We start from the raw sequence: 19,638 nt of genomic DNA, 5'->3' as shown, positions 1-19,638 counted from the left end.
GTAATAAACATGGAAATGGGCTGTTCTAATCCCATGCTGCTCTGAGGGCTCCGGAGAAGTATCCTCAAGCTAAAATTTTGTCAAACTCCTTTCAGGAGCCAGCCCCTGTATCAGAAACACTGAGGATGGTACTTCATGTAGTCGCCACAGTAATCTGTAGGTAGGTATCACTATTGTCCTCCTTTTGCAGGCTGGGAATAAAGTAAATCCTAATGCTGAGTTGCAGGGACCCTGACTTTGGGAACCCAATGATGCTTGCTTATGCACGGAATGCATACTTCTTTGGGGCAAATGGGTTGTCAGGCCGGGCCTTGGCTTCTTCCTTTTGAAAATGGCCCCAAGTGCAAGGTGCTGGTTTGCGATGGATCAGATCTGCTGGGAAGCAGAAAGGGGAGAGGATAAGTGATGTTTTGACATTTACACCCAAACTCTACTCCCAGGCTGCATTCCTTCAGCAGATAGCTCATTGCCACAGAGAGTGCAAATCAGCACACGGCGTCTAGTAAGAGGAGGCTGTGTCCTTTTTAATGTAGGGTGGACAGCATTTTAAATCTAAGAGGCTGTTCTCAATATATAGGGTAGGGCCTCTAGTCCTGGCTGGTGAGCAGGGCCATCAGTGGGGCCACCAGCAGGTGGGGCGATTGGCAGGGGGGTACACTGGCACCTGCCTTGGCTGCCACCACTGGTCACCTCCTTCTTGGGGGAGGGGGGGCAGATGCTCAATGCAGGAGCTGCCTCCTGGTGGTTAGTGTACGTCATAGTGACTGGTCGTTTTGCTGTTGGGTCAATTTGCATATTAGGGTTTTATTATATAGGATTTGCTCTAGGAAGCCAATTGGAGCCAGGTCCAGCATGCCCTTGTTCCAGCCCCACCCATGTACCAAGGACACATCTCATGACTTTTCTTTTTCCCCAAGGTGGCCACCACATTCAAATCATGCTCCTTACCACTCTCTGGCAGTGACACCATTTGTCCCCACAGCCAGTGTGGGCATCTCAGTACCTAACCTCTGCCAGGCCCCTCCTCCACAGTGCACTTCAGTGGCTCCCTGCTCTCCTCTGGTTAAGAACACACATCTTAACTTGGCCTGCAAACCAACCGCTGGTCAGCCTTGTCGCATGTCAATAGTCACTTTTTCCACTGCTTTCCACCCTGAATATCCATCTGCTGGCTTAGAAACCCTTCCCTTCCATCATCATGTTCAGGCTTAATTGTCCTTTTGTGATAGAGTTTCTTTTGGTATATATTTTCTCCCCACTGTGTTCTTCTCCATCCTAGCATGAATGTGAGTGTAAATGATACAGTCACCAATAATGTATCCATCATGCAAATTCTGCCCCCCAGACTGACACATTCCTGAGGGGGGAGCCATGCCTGCTTCTGTGTCACACCCTCTATCTCCTGTGTAGGAGAGGTAGCTCTGTCGGGAGGTTTTCTCTCTGTTCACAAGGCTGTCACCTGTGAGGCAGTGTGGCGGTTTTGGAGGCTGCACTCTGGGGTCAGCCATATTGGGTTCAATGTTTATTAATTCTCTTTTTAAAAATATTTTTATTTCAGAGAGAAGGGAAGAGGAAGAGAGAAATATCAACGATGAGAGAGAATCATTGATCAGCTGCCTCCTGCACATCCCCCTACTGGGGATCGAGCCCACAACCCAGGCATGTGCCCTTGACTGGAATCGAACCTGGGACCCTTCAGTCTGCAGGCTGACACTCTATCCACTGAGCCAAACCAGCTAGGGCATCAATGTTGATTAATTCTATGATTCCAGGCTGCAGTTTCATTCATATGGACTCAGAGCTTCTCTGTAAAATAGATGTAGTATTAATAACTCCATCCCAGGGTGCTGTATGGATTAGAGGAGATCATTTCATGTAAAGCGCAGCCCACAACTCTGCACAGAGCAAGTATTTAACCAGGGGAGATACTGTTATTTAATTGTGAGACAACACGATACCTCAGTGGTATTTCATGCTTACCTCATTCTCTGCACCGAGGAGGTCATGACTGGATTATGTTTCCTTCTCCTTTGGAAAGATCCTGGGAAGCCTGCTCCTTCTGTCTGAAATAAATGATTGGTGGGGGACACTGTCCATTCATTCACTTACGCATTTATTCATTAACCAAATGGAAATCTCGCTGCTCCAAATACTGGGCTTTGCACTAAAGGAAGGTGGAGTCACACATGGGGAAGGGAATGGGGGAGTTCTGTATTCCTCTCTTGCTGGTGCTAGGATTTTACTCAAAAAGCTTTGCAGATAGTCAGTCCCTTGTGAGATTGTCTATAAGACCAAGGAACTTTGATATACCCTGTCCTTTGCTCTTTGGAATATAAAGGGAGGAGAGAAGGGGGAAGTGTCTATCTCCCACTCTAGACCAAGGTACTCTGGTGCCCATTTTATCATTTGAGGAACCTAAGAATCCCAAAACACTAATGACCATCCCAGGGTCGTGCAGCCAGGAACTGGTGAAGCTGGGAATTTGAACTCTGCTGATTTTTTGCAATAGTGTATTTTGCTCTTGGAGCTGAAGATGACTGGAAAACCAAGAAGGAAGCAACATTGCTGATGCAGGTCCTGGTACATGATGGAAATGGGAGAAGGAATTCATAGTTATGAATCCCAGGGCTGCTGTTACTCCTCCTCTAAGCATGCCTACATCCTGATCTCAATTCTCATGCATTTACACATATATTCACATTCTCGCATAGAGGGACCTGTGTCGGTTTCTATAAAATTTAGTAGGGGTCTATTTGAGCTCTTTAGGCTGTTCAGGTGTGGGCATTTTATAAATAAATACGTGCTAATGTCGCCGTAAATTTAACGGCATATGCAGGAAGCTGCAGGTGTGTGTAGCATCTGAATTACCGTAACTCAGGGAACTACTGCTGATATGTCCCCAGCTTCTCTGCCTGAGGGATGCCTCAGTGCAGCTGCTCCTGCAGAAATAAACGGAGCCCTTTCTCCCCAGCGCAGGGAGCCAAGTGCCCCCAGGGTGGATAGGGAGCATTTTTATAAACACAGGAGGATGCCTGACTTGGACACATCGTTGCTGGCCAGCCATTAGTGTAGAACAGTGGTCAGCAAACTGCAGCTCACGAGCCACATGAGGCTCTGTGGCCCCTTGAGTGTGGTTCTTGCACAAAATACCACGTGCAGGCTTGCACGTACAGTGCGATTGAAACTTTGTGGCCCATGAGCAGAAGTCGGTTCTCGGCTCTCAAAAGAAATTTCAATTGTTGTACTGTTGATATTTGACTCTATTGACTAATGAGTTTGCCGACCACTGGTCTAGGGGGAAACTGACAATTCACTGGGTCAGTTTAATAATAATAATAGGCATAGCAGCGGACAGTCCCTGAGCACTCAATACATACCAAGCAAAGCACTGATGACTTTACATACCCGAGAGGCATGAAGAAGTAAGGTAATTTCTCCACGATATTAGCTAAAATGACCGAACCTTGTATTATCAGCCACCGCGGCAAAAACTCATTGCTTAGCTCAGGTAATCTTCCGAAACCGGTATTTTAATTATCCCTGCTTTACATGCGGGGACCGTGAGACCTGAAGAGATGAAATGATTTATACCAGCATCCTCAACTGGAGCTGGGCAGGGCTGGTGCTTGGCACAGCGCTGTGGGAACATAAGGAACTCTTTTCAGCTCTTCCTTCATATCGATTTTCTAAGTCGGCAATGTTGAGAAATTATTGAGCTGGGTTTCAAGCTTAATTTGTCTGATTGCAGAGCTCACAAGCCTTCCTTTTCACAAACTTAGCTTCCACGATTGATGTGGAAACGCAGTCTTCCAGAAAGAAATGACTTTGTAGAGATAAAGGGAACTTCCTGCCCCCTGAAGCCACTGCTGATTTTGTCAGGCACAGTTCAGTGGTTCCCTTCTCCCAGCTCTTCCCAGGTTATGAAAAATGAAGATAACCTTCTTGGCAGTTGCCCTGGTCTGGCATAATCATGTCTCCCCCTGACCTCGCCTACCTGGCTTTGGTCCTCTAGGTTTTTTAAAAACAACAACAACTATGTTTCCTACTGGGGATTGAGCCCACAACCGAGGCATGTACCCTGATAGGGAATCGAACTGGCAACTTCGTTGTACATGGGACAGTGCTCAACCTACTGAGCCACCCCAGCCAGGGCCTTCCAGGTCTGGGCTGTGCCAGGCTCCTAGGGAAACCCTCAATGTGCTCAGGGCAGAGCACACAATACACAGTTGGGGGACCTTTTGTAAATGAATGAAGGTCTCCTGAAAACCTGAAGGTCTCTGAGTATGTTGCGAGGGATGAGGACTTTTCTCTCTCAGTTATTGATTTCAGTACATACTACTGTGTAACAACTAACCTTGAATTTAGAAGCTTAAGATAACAGATATGGATTGCCTCAATAAACATGTGTTTATTACACATTCGTTATCTCAACAAACATTTATTATGTGGGCCAGGAATTAGGCCCACATGAGTCATCCTACTGCTCAGGGTTACTCATGAGGCTGCATGAAATTTGAAATTGTCCACTGGTGCTCATTTCAAGGCTCGACTGGGGCAGGATCTGCTTCCCTGATCCCTGTAGTGGTGCTCAGGATTCATTTCCACAAGGGCTGGTACCCAGATGCTCTGCTCCATCTTCTATCACACAGACCTCTCTATAGAGATACTCACAATATGACATCTGCTTTGTCCAAGCAAAAAAAATGAGAAGAGGCAGATTCAGTGGGGGCAAAGTAGAAGTCTCAGTCTTCTGGACCCTCATCTTCAAAGTGACAGGTCACGCTTTTGTTGTGTCCCATTTAACAGGATCAACTTGTTAAGGAGGAACTTATCCAAGGTTGAGGCGAGGACCATTGAGAGCCATTCTAGAACTGCCTCCCTGCCCCCCGACCTCTCTCCTTTCCTCCAAATCAGATCTACCTTTCACTTCAGGTGACTCATGTGTCATTGAGTTGAGGAATGGCTGATCACAAGCTTCAGGTTCTCCAATTCTATCCCAGATGCTCTTCAGCCTCCTAGGGTGGAACAGGCCTGCTGTGCTTAAGAGACAGTCTTTGCCGAATAAGTGTTCTGCCTCTCACCCCAGGGCCTCTCCTTGTCCTCTACTGGAGAGGCTCGGGTCTACAAGACTCATCCTTTGTGATAAGGGTTTGGATCCCTCAGCATCAACCACAATACCTGACGCTTAGTAGATACCACATCCTGACAATGTGCACGAATGTGGATGTCTTTCAGGTTTGTTGAATGAATGGATTTCCCTGATATAGTACCCTGTAGGAGAGACAGAAGTCCAGAGAGGGATGGGGTTTGCTCTGGGCTGCACAGTATGTAAGGGCAGAGCCAGTATTGAAGTTTGGTCTCCAGATTCCCAGAACAGAGATATTTTCACAGCTCCCTGCCACTTCCTTGCCACTAGAGACCAAGACAGAGTGTGGGTCTGGCATGTCCCTGAGGCTAAGATCACTCTTGTTCTTTTGTAGGTGGCAGATTTAAAGCAGCAGCCTTGAAAGGTTTGGGCCCAGAATGTCAGCCTGAAATGGGTAAAGGCCTCTGTGGACAGGAATGCTTTGCAGGGACATTTTCTCCTCACTTCTTTCTTCTTCTCATCTCCTCCTGTATATTCCCTGCTCAAAGACCCAAAGGCAAAGCTGTTTATCTGCACCTGGCTGTTTAAATACATTGTGTACGTGCTTTTGCTGAATGTTTATTATCTAAAGAGGAGGCGATGGACTGGAAAACCAGAGGAACAAAGGCCAGCCGGTTTAAGGAGCTGGAGATAGCTGTCCTTGTTGTAACTCAGTCCCCAGATCTGCAGCAGCTAAACTCCTGCACCCAGGAAAGGACAGGGACCCTATGCCTTTCTTTGCTAGAATAAGGATTTGGATGCTAAGCAAGACCCTTGATGTTGGAATCCATGTCCTCTGGCCACCGGTCCTTCTGGTGTCTAAGACCTGCAGGGGAACTGATGGTCAGGAAGCCTCGTGTGAAACCAGAAGAGCACATTTTAGTTCATATTCCGTCTCTGTCCCTTAGCAGTTCCGAGCCTTTGGGCAAGTCCATTAAGCTCTCTGAAGTTCTATTTCCTCCCGTGTCAGTTAATGGCAGAATTGCTTAGAGGAGGCAGTGGACATTGGCAATAAAAGAGGTTCTGTAGGTAAAGGGCAGCAGACCTAGGGAATGTTAATACACAGTAAGCACTACATCTCTCCTGCTTTCACAAGCCTTGGGCCAAAGTCCAGTGGCATATTCCAGGAGAAGTGGCTTACTTAGCAAGCTGGAAATGGCAGGGGAACCCAGCCTTTCCCATGGGTGGGAGATGATCGGCCCTGGTCTTTGTCGGTAGCCCTGGAAACTGTGGCCACTCTCTGTGCCTCAACACCCAATACGTGGTCCCCAGCTCTGCATTCCACCAGTGGTATGGGCTGAATTGGGAGGTGCAGTGAAACAAGAGGGGGAACCCAGGATTCAGCGCCTGGGTCTTTAAAAAGAAAGTCAATGCCAGCTGATGAGCACCTGTGAATCTGAAACCCAAGTGGCACCTGCCTTCCCTCCTCCTTCCCCAGTTACCTCTGAGCCTTCCCGGAACGTCAGCCCTTTTGAATCAGCCTCTCCACAGCTTCTTACCCGCGCACAGCAATTTCATCTATTGAGCACAGCATCTTTCTCCTGCCCCTAATGCATTCCATCAGCCTGCTGAGCCACAGTTGAATAGTCTCAGGGACTGGTCTCTTGTACTTGCCTCTTTTCCTTCCTTGCACGCATTTTCCTGTGGCTCTAAAGCTCCGTTTTCTTTGAACCCTTGGGAATCAGAAGGGTGCAGACATTGGGGTTAGACAGCAGGGACCATGAACCTTTCCTCTGTCACTTCCCCAGGGCTAAGTCTGTGTTTTCCCATTTTCAGGAGGAGACAGTACTCCCTGCCTTGCAAGGCTATTGAGAAGTTTAAATAACTGAATGATCATAGAATCTCTAACACAGATGCAAGCATGAATTTGGACAGATGCTGATATCACTGACAGCAACCCTTGTATACATGACTATGCTAACCCATTGTGTGTGTGTTTTTTTTTCTTCCTATTTTGTCCCATAGAATAGTAGTTCTGCAATATATTAATACTTTCAGAAAACATCAGGAGAAATTCTGCTAAAGAGACTTCAATGCAGTCCTTTTCAGGGATTTTATCTTTTTTTTTTTTCTTCTCGGAGATTCTGATAACAGATATGTACTCTAGCACTTCAAGAGATGAATATTTAATATAGCATGTGCCAACATTTATTTATTTATTTATTTATTTATTTATTTATTTATTTATTTATTGTGAATGGAAACATTTTCTTTCCATGATACATTTTATTTTGTGCCTAATACTGCTCTGGCTCCTTGGGATGTTTGGATACACTCGTGTGGTCAGTGGGTCTGGAGGTATCGGCTCAGATTGGAATCCCACCTTCCAACCTGGCCAGTGTGACCTGAATGTCATGTCACACAAAGTACTCTAGGCTGTGGGTCAGGACTTGTGGCTCCTTTGTCCAGTTATTCCTCTGGTGTCTACACATGCGTTCACTCACCATGAACTCTGGTTCCTCATCTGTATACGGGAGACAAGACCTGTTGCATAGGATTTTGGTGAAATATGAATGAGATATTTGGGAACAATTTGAAAAATAAGAACTGAAAAAAATATGGCACTGTCTGTGCCATTTTCACCACCACCCCTGTGCCCATCCCAGTTGTCCTCACCTTGAAGTCCTCTTTCCACTTAAAGGTACAGCCATCTGCAGGTGCCATAGAGAAAGCCAAACAGCCAGGCTCTCAGCACCTGTTGCCAGTGTGTGCCACAGTCCATGCCTACACTATAGAAACTCTTTTTATTCATGGAGCAGAGCTGGCCAACGGTGTCCCAGCGACCTCACAGATAACACTGTGGCCCCAAGCAGCACAGTGAACTAGTGGAGGCCATGTAGTATTGGCTGGCTGCCTAGCTAGCTCCTCTCACCTTTTGCCCTCCTTCTAAAGTTCTGGTTGGCACTTAAGAGAGGTTCCTTTGGAAACCTGAGGTCAACATCAGGTGGGATGATGAGGTTACTCCACCCACCATCTCCAGGGGATCACAGGGCAAGCTGAGGTCTACAAGCAGCTTGGCAGGTAAGGTTGCTTGTTTAGTGATCTAGCCACCTCTAGCATGTTGAATGAGAGATGATTGAGGATAAAGATTAGAGCTCGAGTCCCACCAGTATGACTCAGTAGTTGAATGTCAACACAGGAACCAAGAGGTCACCAGTTTGATTCCCGGTCAGGGCACATTCCTGGGTTGCGGGCTTGAACCCCAATGGGGGGTGTACAGGAGGCAGCCAATGGATTTTGTTCCATCGCATTGATGTTTCTGTCTATCTATCCATCCATCCCTCTCCCTTTCTCTCTAAAAATCAATAAAAACATACATATTTTTTAAAAGGTTAGAGCTTGGACTCTGATGTCAGAATTTTTCAATTTCAGTCCAGTTACCTTTGAGTTGCATAGCCTTTGGCCAATGGAGGCCTCAGTTCCCTCACATGTAAACGTGCATGATAATAGACAGGATCTCATGACGTTTCTGTGAAGGATACGTGAGAGGCTTATGCAAAATTTTTAGTTTTATTGTCTGGCTCACACATTTTTTATAAATATTAATAGTAATGGTGGTGACGACAATAATGATGACGAGGGTATTTACTAGGAAAGCCATTGTAAAGAAAAATATAATAAAAAGACTCAAAATATGACTTTAGCAAAATAAAGCTAGTAATGTCTGGTTTGGGGTAAAAGAGGTTCAAGGTAGCCTCATCGCCACCTTTAACTAACTAGCTGCCCTGAAGAGGAGGTATTAGGTGCAACCTGCTTGACGTGACAGCAGGAATTGGTTCAGAGAGTGGGATTCTGGGACTGTTTGGTACAAATGTCTGAGAGCAGCATCACTGCTTGGGAAGGGTTGGGTTTGCGGTCTTGCAGGTGTGCAAAGGCTGGAGGAACACTCGCACAGACCTCATGGAGGAAAATGCTGTGGAAGGTGGGAAATGGGGAAAATTACAAATCATTTAAAGCAGAGGTCGGCAAACCGTGGCTCACTAGCCACATGCAGCTCTTTGGCCCCTTGAGTGTTCTAACGCCACTTCTTCAAAATAGACTCACCCAGGCCAAAAACTGACTTCTGGGCCATGAAGTTTCAATTGCACTGTACATGCACGCCTACATGTGGTATTTTGTGGAAGAGCCACACTCAAGGGGCCAAAGAGCTGCATGTGGCTCACAAGCTGCGGTTTGCCAACCACTGATTTAAAGGATTCTATGGACCTGAGCGTGCCAAGGTCAGAGAGCCAGAGGACACAGAAACTAGCTCATGGCAGAGTTGGAGAGGGGGAGGAGATGGAGACTTGGCTCAGATGGGCGAGAGGGGGGACAGGTTGCTCCATATTGGCACATTGCGCTGGAGTAGCATGTGCAGAATCCCAACAGGAGTCAGGCTGAGGAGAGGCAGCCAGCTCTCCTAGAGTTCTGAGAAAGCCCCAATTTCAGATACTTCTTCCACCTGCCTCCAGCGTGACACTGTCGGTTGTCTGAAGATGTGTCCCAATTTTAGTTTCCAGAAATAAGCAAAGAAGCACAGAGGTCCTGGAGTACACGTGTAACAGGAACCCCTGAGGCGCTCAGTGAGGTTAATGGGGCACCAGCAGTCTGTACTGGTCGCGCTGGTGTGCGGGATGAGCGCAACTTCCCAAGGGCTCCAGGTATGATAGATTTCTGAGCAGCCAGGGACCAGTGTTTGCTGAAGAAAGTGACTGAATGCTTTTGACTATTAAAGAACCAATAGCAATGTTCCAATACTGACACCTCTTGGTAGAATGAGGAACAACATTTCGACATTCATTCATTCATTCATTCACTCCTTTCATAGATTGTTCTCTCAACCTGGCATTTCCTCACAGGGAATCAATTAAACCTAATATATTCATACATAGTTATAGACACCGGAAATCATAGGAGAGCAGAAATATGACATCTGGCACATAGCAGGTGCACATTAAATAACTATTTATTGAATGACTCAATTTCCAGGTAAGGATGGTGAAGCTTAGTGGAGAGGGGGAAGGTGACTTATCCATGGGGGTTAGCAGCTAAGTGTATTAGCCAGAGTTTTAACTCAAACAAAGTGCCATATGTTCTGCTGATATCCATGTAGATGACAAGTGTCAGGCAGTGAGGTTTTGAGGACTCGAGATGAAAGGAAGATACCAAGAGCATATAGATCTCTGAGCGTGCGTGCTTCCTGTTGTAATTACTCTCCCCCCTTTCATCCACACAACTTCTTTATTGATCAGAGATGAGCATTTCCACTTTATAGATTAGAACACTGAGGCTCTAGGATGTATGGAACTTGCCAAAACTTAAACAACTATGAAATGGAAGAGTTTGGATATAAATTTCTACGTTTAAAACCAAGCCCCAGTCTATTCCTCCTGGAATCCTCCACCCTAATGTCCTGGGTATCTAGAATCCCTGTCTTTCCCCCTCCCACTCTCACCCCACATGCCATTTAAAGAAAGAAATTATTTCTTGGCATAGGGCCTAGTCTCTTGGGCCCCGGGAATATTAGGAGGAAGGAATCAATAGGCTTGTGGCAGCTTTAAGTTTTCCACACACAGTGGACTGATGGGGTTAGATCTATTTTCTTCATTGTAAAATGTGATTGATTTAATTCCAAATTTAACTTAAATTTGATTTTCTTCTCTCAACCTGGCATTTCCAAACAGGGAATCAATCAAAGCGCAAATTATAGGCAGCATGCGGATCAACAATGCTGAGTTATTTCCTGTCGAATTTCCCCAGCAATGCATTTTACGCCCTCCTCTTCTGCCATGAAAGGGGTTGGGGGGTGAGCGGGAGGGGGAATGAGAGGAAAATTAGATTAACTTTCTCCAGCTCCAGCCATCAATATTCTTGATTAAATTCTGTTCCTATAGCCCAGCTTGCTCCCCTGAAAGGGATGGGACGGGACCTGCAAGGTTGGGTGTGTGCCAGGGGTAACAGTGACCTCGGCTGTCTGTGGATACTAATGTCATGATCTGGGACTCTCACTTATCAAACTCTTTTTTTTGTTCCAATTACATGAATAATCTTATTTGTTCTCATATCAGCTCTGAAAGAAGACCACTGTTCCCATTTTACAGATGAAGACATTTTGTCTTCTTAGGGTTAGACCAATTGGTAGGTGTCACGTGGAGATTGTGTGGCTAAGCGAGGCATGTATGTGAACATAGGCATGTCTGAGTGCAAAGACCCACAAGGGCCCCAGGGTGGCATCATGCCATTGCTGCCAAATCCTTATTCTGTGGTAAAGTAGGAGACAGTATGATATGGGGCAGAGAATGGGAAGCAATGGTTCTAATTCTGTCTCTGCCACATGTGATTGGGTGACCTTAGAAAAGTCCTTTCACTGTTCTGGTTCCCTGTTGGTAAAACAGGGCAGTAATAAAAGTTCACTGTAAAGATTAAATGAGTGATTGTTCTGCACTAAAAGTTAAGTTTCAAGAATGTTGGCAGTTTTGTTCAATATCATTTCCCCTGTACCTACAACAGTGCAGGGAAAGAGTTGACGGTCAATAAAAGTTGGTTGACTGGATGGATACATGGATGGATGGACGGACAGACAGAGAGACAGATGGGCGGATGGACAGATGGATGAGTGAATGGATGGATGGAGGGATAGATGTGAATGCTAGGCATAGTGTCTGGATCACAGTAAGTACTGGACAAAGGGAGTCTCTCTTCCCTGTCCCTATTCCTACAGTGCAATGCAGAACCTAGAAGAGGATGGGCGGGTACTCTGAGCTGCTGACCACAGCACATACTCAGAGCTAAGTGCTGATGTTTCTTTAGGTTCCTGGGCCAGGAACTCTTAAAAAGTTCCACTGAGAAGTCCCTGTCAGGTTCAGTTGCCATGGAAACTCTCCAATCCCCGTGGCTGCTCCCACTGTCGCCTGGCCTGAGTGGAGACTTCACCTGCATGCTTTCTTTTCCTCAGACTTCAGAGCCAGCTATAGTGGCTTAGGCATTCACCAAGCAAGTGGCTGCCCCAGGACGCAGTTTATTTTCATCTTGTCTCCCTCCCTCCTTTGATAATATTCCCTTTGCTTACCATTCTTTTTTGTCTTCCATTTCTGTAAAGAATGAATCAGTTCCTATGATGTTCTGTTAACATGTTGGTCAAAGAGGTAGATGAGTCCTGATTTCTTCCATCAGCAAGGAGGTGAATACCATTGTAGGGCATGGAAACAGTCATTTACCAGCGCCTCCATGTGCCAGACACTGTGTGAGGCATTTGACATCTGTTGTCTCCTTTAGTTCTTACAAGATTCCTGAAGGAGATGCCATTTTATTCCTGATGTTTAGATGAGAAAACTGAGGGCCATTAAGCTGATGTGACTTCCCTCACCACCCCATTGACTCTTTAAGACCCTGTTCCAGTGAGGGTTTAAATGCCATCGGGGATGCAATTAACCCAGCCTGGGCCCAAGGAGACAGTATGAGCAACTCCACACCTGCTCTGTATCAGCTCTTCCTGCTTCAGGAATCAGCCTGTGGAAGCCAGGTGGTTGGTTGATTAGTGAAAAGTTGGTTGATTAGTGGACAGATGGACAGATCGATGAATGGATGGTACTCTGAGTTAGAGTTTCCACTTTGCTGCCGTCCACACCCATGTCTGTGGCTGTGTTGACCAGATCCCAGAGATGCCTTCTCAGAGATGCTGTTGGCCATCCAGGGCATCCACCTCGCTATTGCCAGGGTCTTCTCACTACCTCTCACTCTCTGTCTGATGATGATGATGATGATGATGATGAGGAGGAGGAGGAGGAGGAGGCAGCTTTCAGGAAAAGATGATGTGTGCAGCTTTGAACATGTTCTCTTTGCTCTTGGGACATTCATAGATGGATGTCCAGGAGGTTTGGGCATAAAGGTTTGCTCCAAAGAACATCCCTGCAGGTAACAGAAATTTGGGAGACATTGCTCTAAAAAAAATGATAAATCAAACCTGGGAAATAGATATGAATAGCAAAGCCTACAGAATGAGACACAGTGGAGGCTCGGGACATAATCCATGGGTTTTCTTTTCTGGCCCAGTGATCTCCTTGCCACGCAGACCCAATCTACTCACTCCATTGCATCCGTGAAATTGTCTTTAATTTTCCCAGGCAAAACTCCCCTCCCCATCCGACACCCTGTCTATTAGCTCTTAATGCAACTCGCCTTGAATGCTAATTAGCTATGGTTAAGCCTCCTTTTGCCCAGCCTGTAAGTTCCCAAAGAAAAGAAACAATTCTTCTTCTGAGTCTTTCTCACATAGTAGGTGATCAGTAAAGGCCTGTAAAATTGACAATAAGTGATCAGCTTCTGACAGTTTCTAAAAGTGAAATCCGCCAAAACCGGTTTGGCTCAGTGGTAGAGTGTCAGTCTAAGGACTGAAAGGTCCCAGGTTCGATTCCGGTCAAGGACATGTACCTTGGTTGCGGGCACATCCCCAGTAGGGGGTGTGCAAGAGGCAGCTGGTCGATGTTTCTCTCTCATCGACGTTTCTAGCTCTCTATCTCTCTCTCCCTTCCTCTCTGTAAAATATCAATAAAATATATATTTAAAAAAAAACAATAAAAGTGAAATCCTTTTAGGTAACAGACATGGTAAGTACACACTACCATGTAATCATGACAACTTTGTGAGCTGTGTTTTATTACTCTCCTCCTACCAATAATAAAACTGGAGTTCATGGATGAAGCAGGTCCCACCGCCAACGTGAGCTAAAGTTCAAATCTGATTCCATGACTGTCAAACACCAAAGCCCACACTCATTCCGCTCAGCCTTATGAATTCAACATCACAGAGTCTTCTCAGTGGTCCTCAAAGACAGTGGACAGTTTAACATCATCTAATTATTATCAGGAATGACCAGCCTAAATGGGAGTGGAGGAGTGGAGAACTGCCATGATTTTCAGGAAGCTTTATTATTATTTTTGTCTTTACCAAAAGGAATAATAAGCCCATGTTTCGAGAGTTAACACCAAACGAGAGGCCACTGAGACACCATTGCAAACAGAATTTGGAAAATACGGATGTTGTTTTTTCCAGCTCCCCATTTGGAAAATAACAAGATTTCCACCCTCGTTTCTTCTCTATGCCATTTCCTTGCCTCAAAGACTTAGGTGTCTGTGTGTTTTGTGCCACCAGGTTTGCTGAAAAGCCCCGTGAACAGGACAGCACTGACGCTGATTGCTGTGAGCTCCTGCATCCTGGCCATGGTGTGCGGCACTCAGATGTCCTGTCCGCTCACCGTGAAGGTGACCCTGCATGTGCCTGAGCACTTCATTGCAGATGGTAAGAGCTGAGCATTAAAGAACCTCAAGCCTAATGGGCACTTTGCACCCCTGGCTGGTAAATATCTTCCATGCAGGACCCCACCTTAGAATTATATCACAGGGGAAAGGGGGCATTCAAAGGCTTTGGAAGTGGTCCTTATCCTTTAGAGCCCTGGGCTATTTGAATACAACTAAAAACTGCATTTATGCCACCGACAGGGATATGGTTCCTTAAGTAGAGAATTTCAACCCTGGCCAGGTTGCTCAGTGGTTAGAATGTTAGCCCACAGACTGAAGAGCCTCAGGTTCAATTCCTGGTCAAGGTCGTGTACCCTGGTGGCTCAATTCCTGGCCCCAGTCAGGGCACGTGTGGCAGGCAGGCAGGCAATCGATGTGTCTCTCTCATATCAGTGTGTTTTTCTCTTTCTGTAAAAAATAAATAAATAAATAAATAAATAAATAATGGAGAAAAATACCCTTGGGTGAGGATTAAAAAAAAATTCCAATGTGAGTGCAGAAAGATTGAGCTATATCAGATAAGTCATGGTTAGTTATAATGCTTGAGGGTCCTATTCCAAACTAAAAATGCCCCCTCTCTCTGCAAAATCTTATTTAATAATTTAAAAATATGACACAGAAGCCTGTATAAGTTTGGTTGGAATTTCTTGAAGAATACTCCTATCTCATTCCCTGTAAGTGTATTTTATAAGTATCTTATATCCTACCATTTATTCTTCACTCAATTAATTTGAATTAATGAGATATTGTAGTCAGTGTAATCATTTGCAAAGCATGGTCTGCGGAAATGATTAAGGTGCTGGATGTCTATTGCTAAAGTGCCCTCCAGAAAGTTGTTCTACGTTACACACCCCAAACCCTGGTTCTCACTTGACATTGCCTTTTTCAAATATATTGAAGTTTGTCATGAATGCGGTAAAGGAGGCATCTCAACTATGCAACTTAATGCCATTTTACACAGGAGTCCACCCAGATCAAACCAAGAAACATGTCCAGCACCTCAGCTTTCTTATGCGCCTTCCCAATCCAGGCCCTTCCCTGAGGGGACTGCCACATTAGTACCTTTTATGTCTTAAAAAAATATTTTCCCATTGGATATATATTGCTGCTTTTGAGATTCTGACCCTTTATTTGTCAGCCTTGCCTCAGTGTAACTCAATTTCATCTCCAATTTTAAGTGACTGTGTTTAGAACATGACATCATTCCTTCAGTATTTCTGTTCATAGTGGAACTTTCACCTCCTTTCTCTGAAACACCCAGATTTATAATACATCCTATGATTGCTCCCACTTCACCATGGTGAATGAACCCCTACTTGATTTTCCTTTAAAATACAAATAAGTTCAGTATTTCTCTATTGTATATATTCAGTTTCTGGCCTAAAGACTCTTTTTTTGTTTTGTTTTGTTTATTCCTATCAAATTGGAGGCAAACTTTGATGTTCTGACTTTTCCAATCTCATTGTTTAGCACTCTTATGCTAAGATCATGATTGATGGCATGTGACCTTACGTTTTACCCTCCTTCTTCACTGTAGAATGCCATGGAGACGTTTATATTTTCAACATTAATTTTCACACATGTATAAATGAGAGTCTTAAGAGGCTAAGTAACGGGATCAAGTAACTAAGAGCAAAGACTATAGAATAATACAAACATGAATTGAAATACTCGTTCTGTGGCCTACTGCTTCCAAAAAGCGAATGGCTTACTGCTTTAAGATGGACCATGGACTAGGTAGCTTTCATCTTTATCACCTGCTCCCATGAACCTTTAGTCTTGGTAGTGCTCAGCCTGCCTTTGTGAGCTGTCCGTGGTGCTGAAATATTGCATGGGGCTGAGTAATGGGTCTGGTGTTCGGGAAGAAAATGAATTCTGCCTTTCTGCCCTTGTGCTACAACGTCGTTATACTTGATACTTACTGCCCATTATAGGGAAAGGTCAGCACGATATAGCACTTGTCCAGAGCCCAGTTGGCAAGAACAATAAATAAAAGCCCCATCCAAGCCCTTGGCAGATAGCACCCCTTCCTTTGTCTGAGCCTTCTCAAGGCCACTAATGGCTTTTTGCCCTGCTAAGTACATACTGAAGAGGTGGCCTGGGTTTGCATCCAAACTTATGGAATGCAGCACTGTTTTTTCAGCGGGAGCCCATAAATCATCTGTATTTGGTTCATTCGGGGCCAGTGATCCCCAGAATACTGAATCATGTGCTCTAGGAGTGGAGCCCAAGTATTAATGCTTTCAATGAGAACTTTAGGTGTTCCCTTAACAGAAGTTTGAGAGCTGTATCAATATCTCTGAGTTACTTTCCTTCTGTCTAATAGATGTAATAACTCCTTGAGACCCTTTGCAGCCCTGGTAAGGGGCTTTGGTTTCTCCCATCTTTGATTTTATCAATGTCATATTAATGGAGCTGCCTCATGGCACAACTCCAGTGGTTTCTCATAGCACTGAATATAATGTGAATGATCCACTATGAATTTTACAATAAAGCGGCCCTGATCACAGGGTTTTTGGACTTCATCCAAATTGCCATGCAGGTAGCATTATTAATGAATGGTAGTTGGTTAATATTAAAATCTCCTGTTAGTTTGTGCATCCCTTGAGGCCCCCAATGTAAGTCAGGATATAGTCACCCAATAATCTGGCCAGTGAAAGACACAGCTTTAAAAGGATTACATTTTCTAGAATAAGTGGGTGAGGTAATTCCACTCTAACGCAGACAGACAACATGACAAATAAAGTTCCCTGGTCTGTTCTCTTCAGTTCTGGGAGTTGTGCTTTGAGAAGATGAATGATGGATTTGAAGTTCTCCAAATGAGAAGATTGTAGTCAAGATATTGGAAAAACTTTGTGGATATCTAGTGACTTCTTAAGAAAAGGGTGGAATAGAATCTTTCTATAAGAGTTGAAAGAACCTAGACAAAAATAAACTTAATACTATTGAGCATGTCTGTTATAAACACTGTGATTTTCAAAATACTTTGCATGAAGTGACTTGTTCAGTTCTCATAGCAGAAGTGTGAGGCAGGGCTTAGCATCCTCATTTTGCACACATGTGGTTGTGCCAGATTAACACGCACAACTGAAGCAAATGTCTGAAAGCCCAAGTGTTCCTGACCCCTGATCCAAGACCCTTCCATACCCCACACTTCTACAAAAATTACCATGGAAATTATATTTGTCTTTAAAAGGGTTCAGGTTTGTTCTGGAAGTCCCTATGAAGCAAAATTAGAACTCTGTGGGTGATGAGGGTGGTCAGAGTTGGGAGAAGATTTAACCTTAGTCTGAAAATATCTTTACTTTCTCAGCTTCAGCCTCATTGTCTATACCGTAGGGATAATAGCAGTACTTACCTTATAGAGTTATTGTGATGAATAAATGAAATAATGCCCATAAAGCTTTTAGCTTAGTACCTGAGACCTAGCAATGGCTCAATAAATCGTATAAATGTTAGTCATTGTGATAATATTTTTTTAATATTGGAAGGGGGTCACTGCAAGGTAATGAGTTCCCCGTCATAGAGAATTTCTTGAGAATAGATGACCACATTTCTAGGAAGCTATAGAAGAAAAGGAAAGCATGTATTTGGCTTAGGCACTTTGGTATTTTGATTCAGAGCCTTTTTATCTGGATATAAACTTTAAAAACACTTATATTTAGGGCTTGCAGACTGTTTATTCTTTGCTATCTCTTCCATGAGCATTACCATTCTTTGCCTAAACTCAGAAATGGAGTGAGAATCAGGAATGGGTGAAGATCAGGGATGTCTCTTGAATACATTATTTGGCTAAAACACACACACACACACACACACACACACACACACACTTAAGGTCAAGTTAAATTGTTAGCATCATGTTTGGGGTTTTAGTAAGATGATATTCAAGTCTTCTCTGTTTCCTATGACTGAGGAATTGGGTTCTAAAGTTTCCTTGCCAACCTAAGAAATGTTCAATATTAGATGGCCTTATTTATTTATATGCCACGCTTGTAGCTGCTTTTGAACACAGAAGTGTATGTAATGAATCTTGGTTACATTTATTTGCTTCCACCCCTAATTCAGACCTTTCCGCCAGGAGAGTGAGCTAATCTGCAGCTTTGTGTCTTTAATGCGGAATGAGGTTCCTAGGGCTAGTTTGCAGTGATTTTCAACTTTTAGGGGGGGAAATCCCACCACACCAGAGGTGGCTGCTGAGCCACACACTGCCAAGCAACTTGTCTAAAAAGAGTATTTCCTCAGAAAGTTTGCACTCTGGAATCATCTTGGGCTTTGTTTTATTATTTTTTTAATATTTCAATTACAGGTGACATTTAATGTTATATTATTTTCAGGTGTAAAGCACCGTGGTTAGATAATGATGTAATTTACCAAGTGATCCCCCTTATCATTCAAGTATGCACCTGGCACTGTACACAGTTATTACAGTATTAGTGACTATGTTCCCTAAGCTGCACCCCCCATTCCCAGGTTGATGGCAGATCTTTGGGTACCAGGGACCCTGTTCAGTGCTCTACAGCATAGCCTCTGTCTTTTTGACCCATTACTCCTTCACACATACTTAATGCTAGATACACAAATAGGTTGCCTTACCTTGTATCTGCCTCTTGGTATGCATTTGGCTAAACATTGCTGACCACCAGGAAAACCCTTCCTCATTTCCATATATTGGAATGACCCATCTCTGTGTCCTCACTTAATTATCTCCTCCCTCCAGGAAATGTTCTTAAAAACCCAAAACTTCTTTTAAAAAAAAAAAAAGTCTGAAGTAATTTTTTCTATGCAAGTTGAAAGTTACATAGAACTGTATTTCTACCTCTCTAATGATCCTGCCATCTGCCTCCTGTCTCGTTATTGTTATGTCTGTGTCATTGAACAATTGCCTTAGTCCTAAGAACTGGCCCCCTGTATTGAATCTTGCTTCCTCCAGGTGTTTCCTCAACACAGCAGACATATCTTTTAAAATAAAAAATCTCAACATGTTTCATCTGCCCTGAGAACTGTGCAAATACTTCTTATTGTACTTGTTATAGAGACCAAACTTCTTTGTTTTGTTGTTAATCTTCACCTAAGGATATTTTTCCCATTGGTTTTTAGAGAGAGTGGAAGGGAGGGGGAGACACACAGAAAGAGAATCATTAATGTGAGAGACATATTGGGAATGGAGCCTGCAATCAAGGTATGTGCCCTTGACCAGACTGGAACCTGGGACCCTTCAGTACATAGGCTAGTGCT

The 19,638-nt window shown here is 44.3% G+C and overlaps 1 protein-coding gene across 3 annotated transcripts in view; it reads left to right on the top strand.

Moving 5' to 3' along the window:
* ASTN2 (astrotactin 2) overlaps nucleotides 1–19,638 on the top strand; it is a 700,161-nt gene that overhangs the window by 265,174 nt on the left and 415,349 nt on the right. For all 3 annotated transcript variants that reach the window (XM_045579858.1, XM_036432815.2, XM_036432814.2), the window contains one exon: nucleotides 14,255–14,401. In XM_045579858.1, the coding sequence (XP_045435814.1) occupies nucleotides 14,255–14,401 (147 nt within the window). The remainder of the gene's footprint in view (nucleotides 1–14,254; nucleotides 14,402–19,638) is intronic.

Source organism: Pipistrellus kuhlii, unplaced genomic scaffold (genome assembly GCF_014108245.1).
Source record: "Pipistrellus kuhlii isolate mPipKuh1 unplaced genomic scaffold, mPipKuh1.p scaffold_m20_p_12, whole genome shotgun sequence".
NCBI classification, from domain to species: domain Eukaryota; kingdom Metazoa; phylum Chordata; class Mammalia; order Chiroptera; family Vespertilionidae; genus Pipistrellus; species Pipistrellus kuhlii.
The sequence above is the reverse complement of the archived record's forward strand: the minus strand, read 5'-3'. Positions and strand labels throughout refer to the sequence as shown.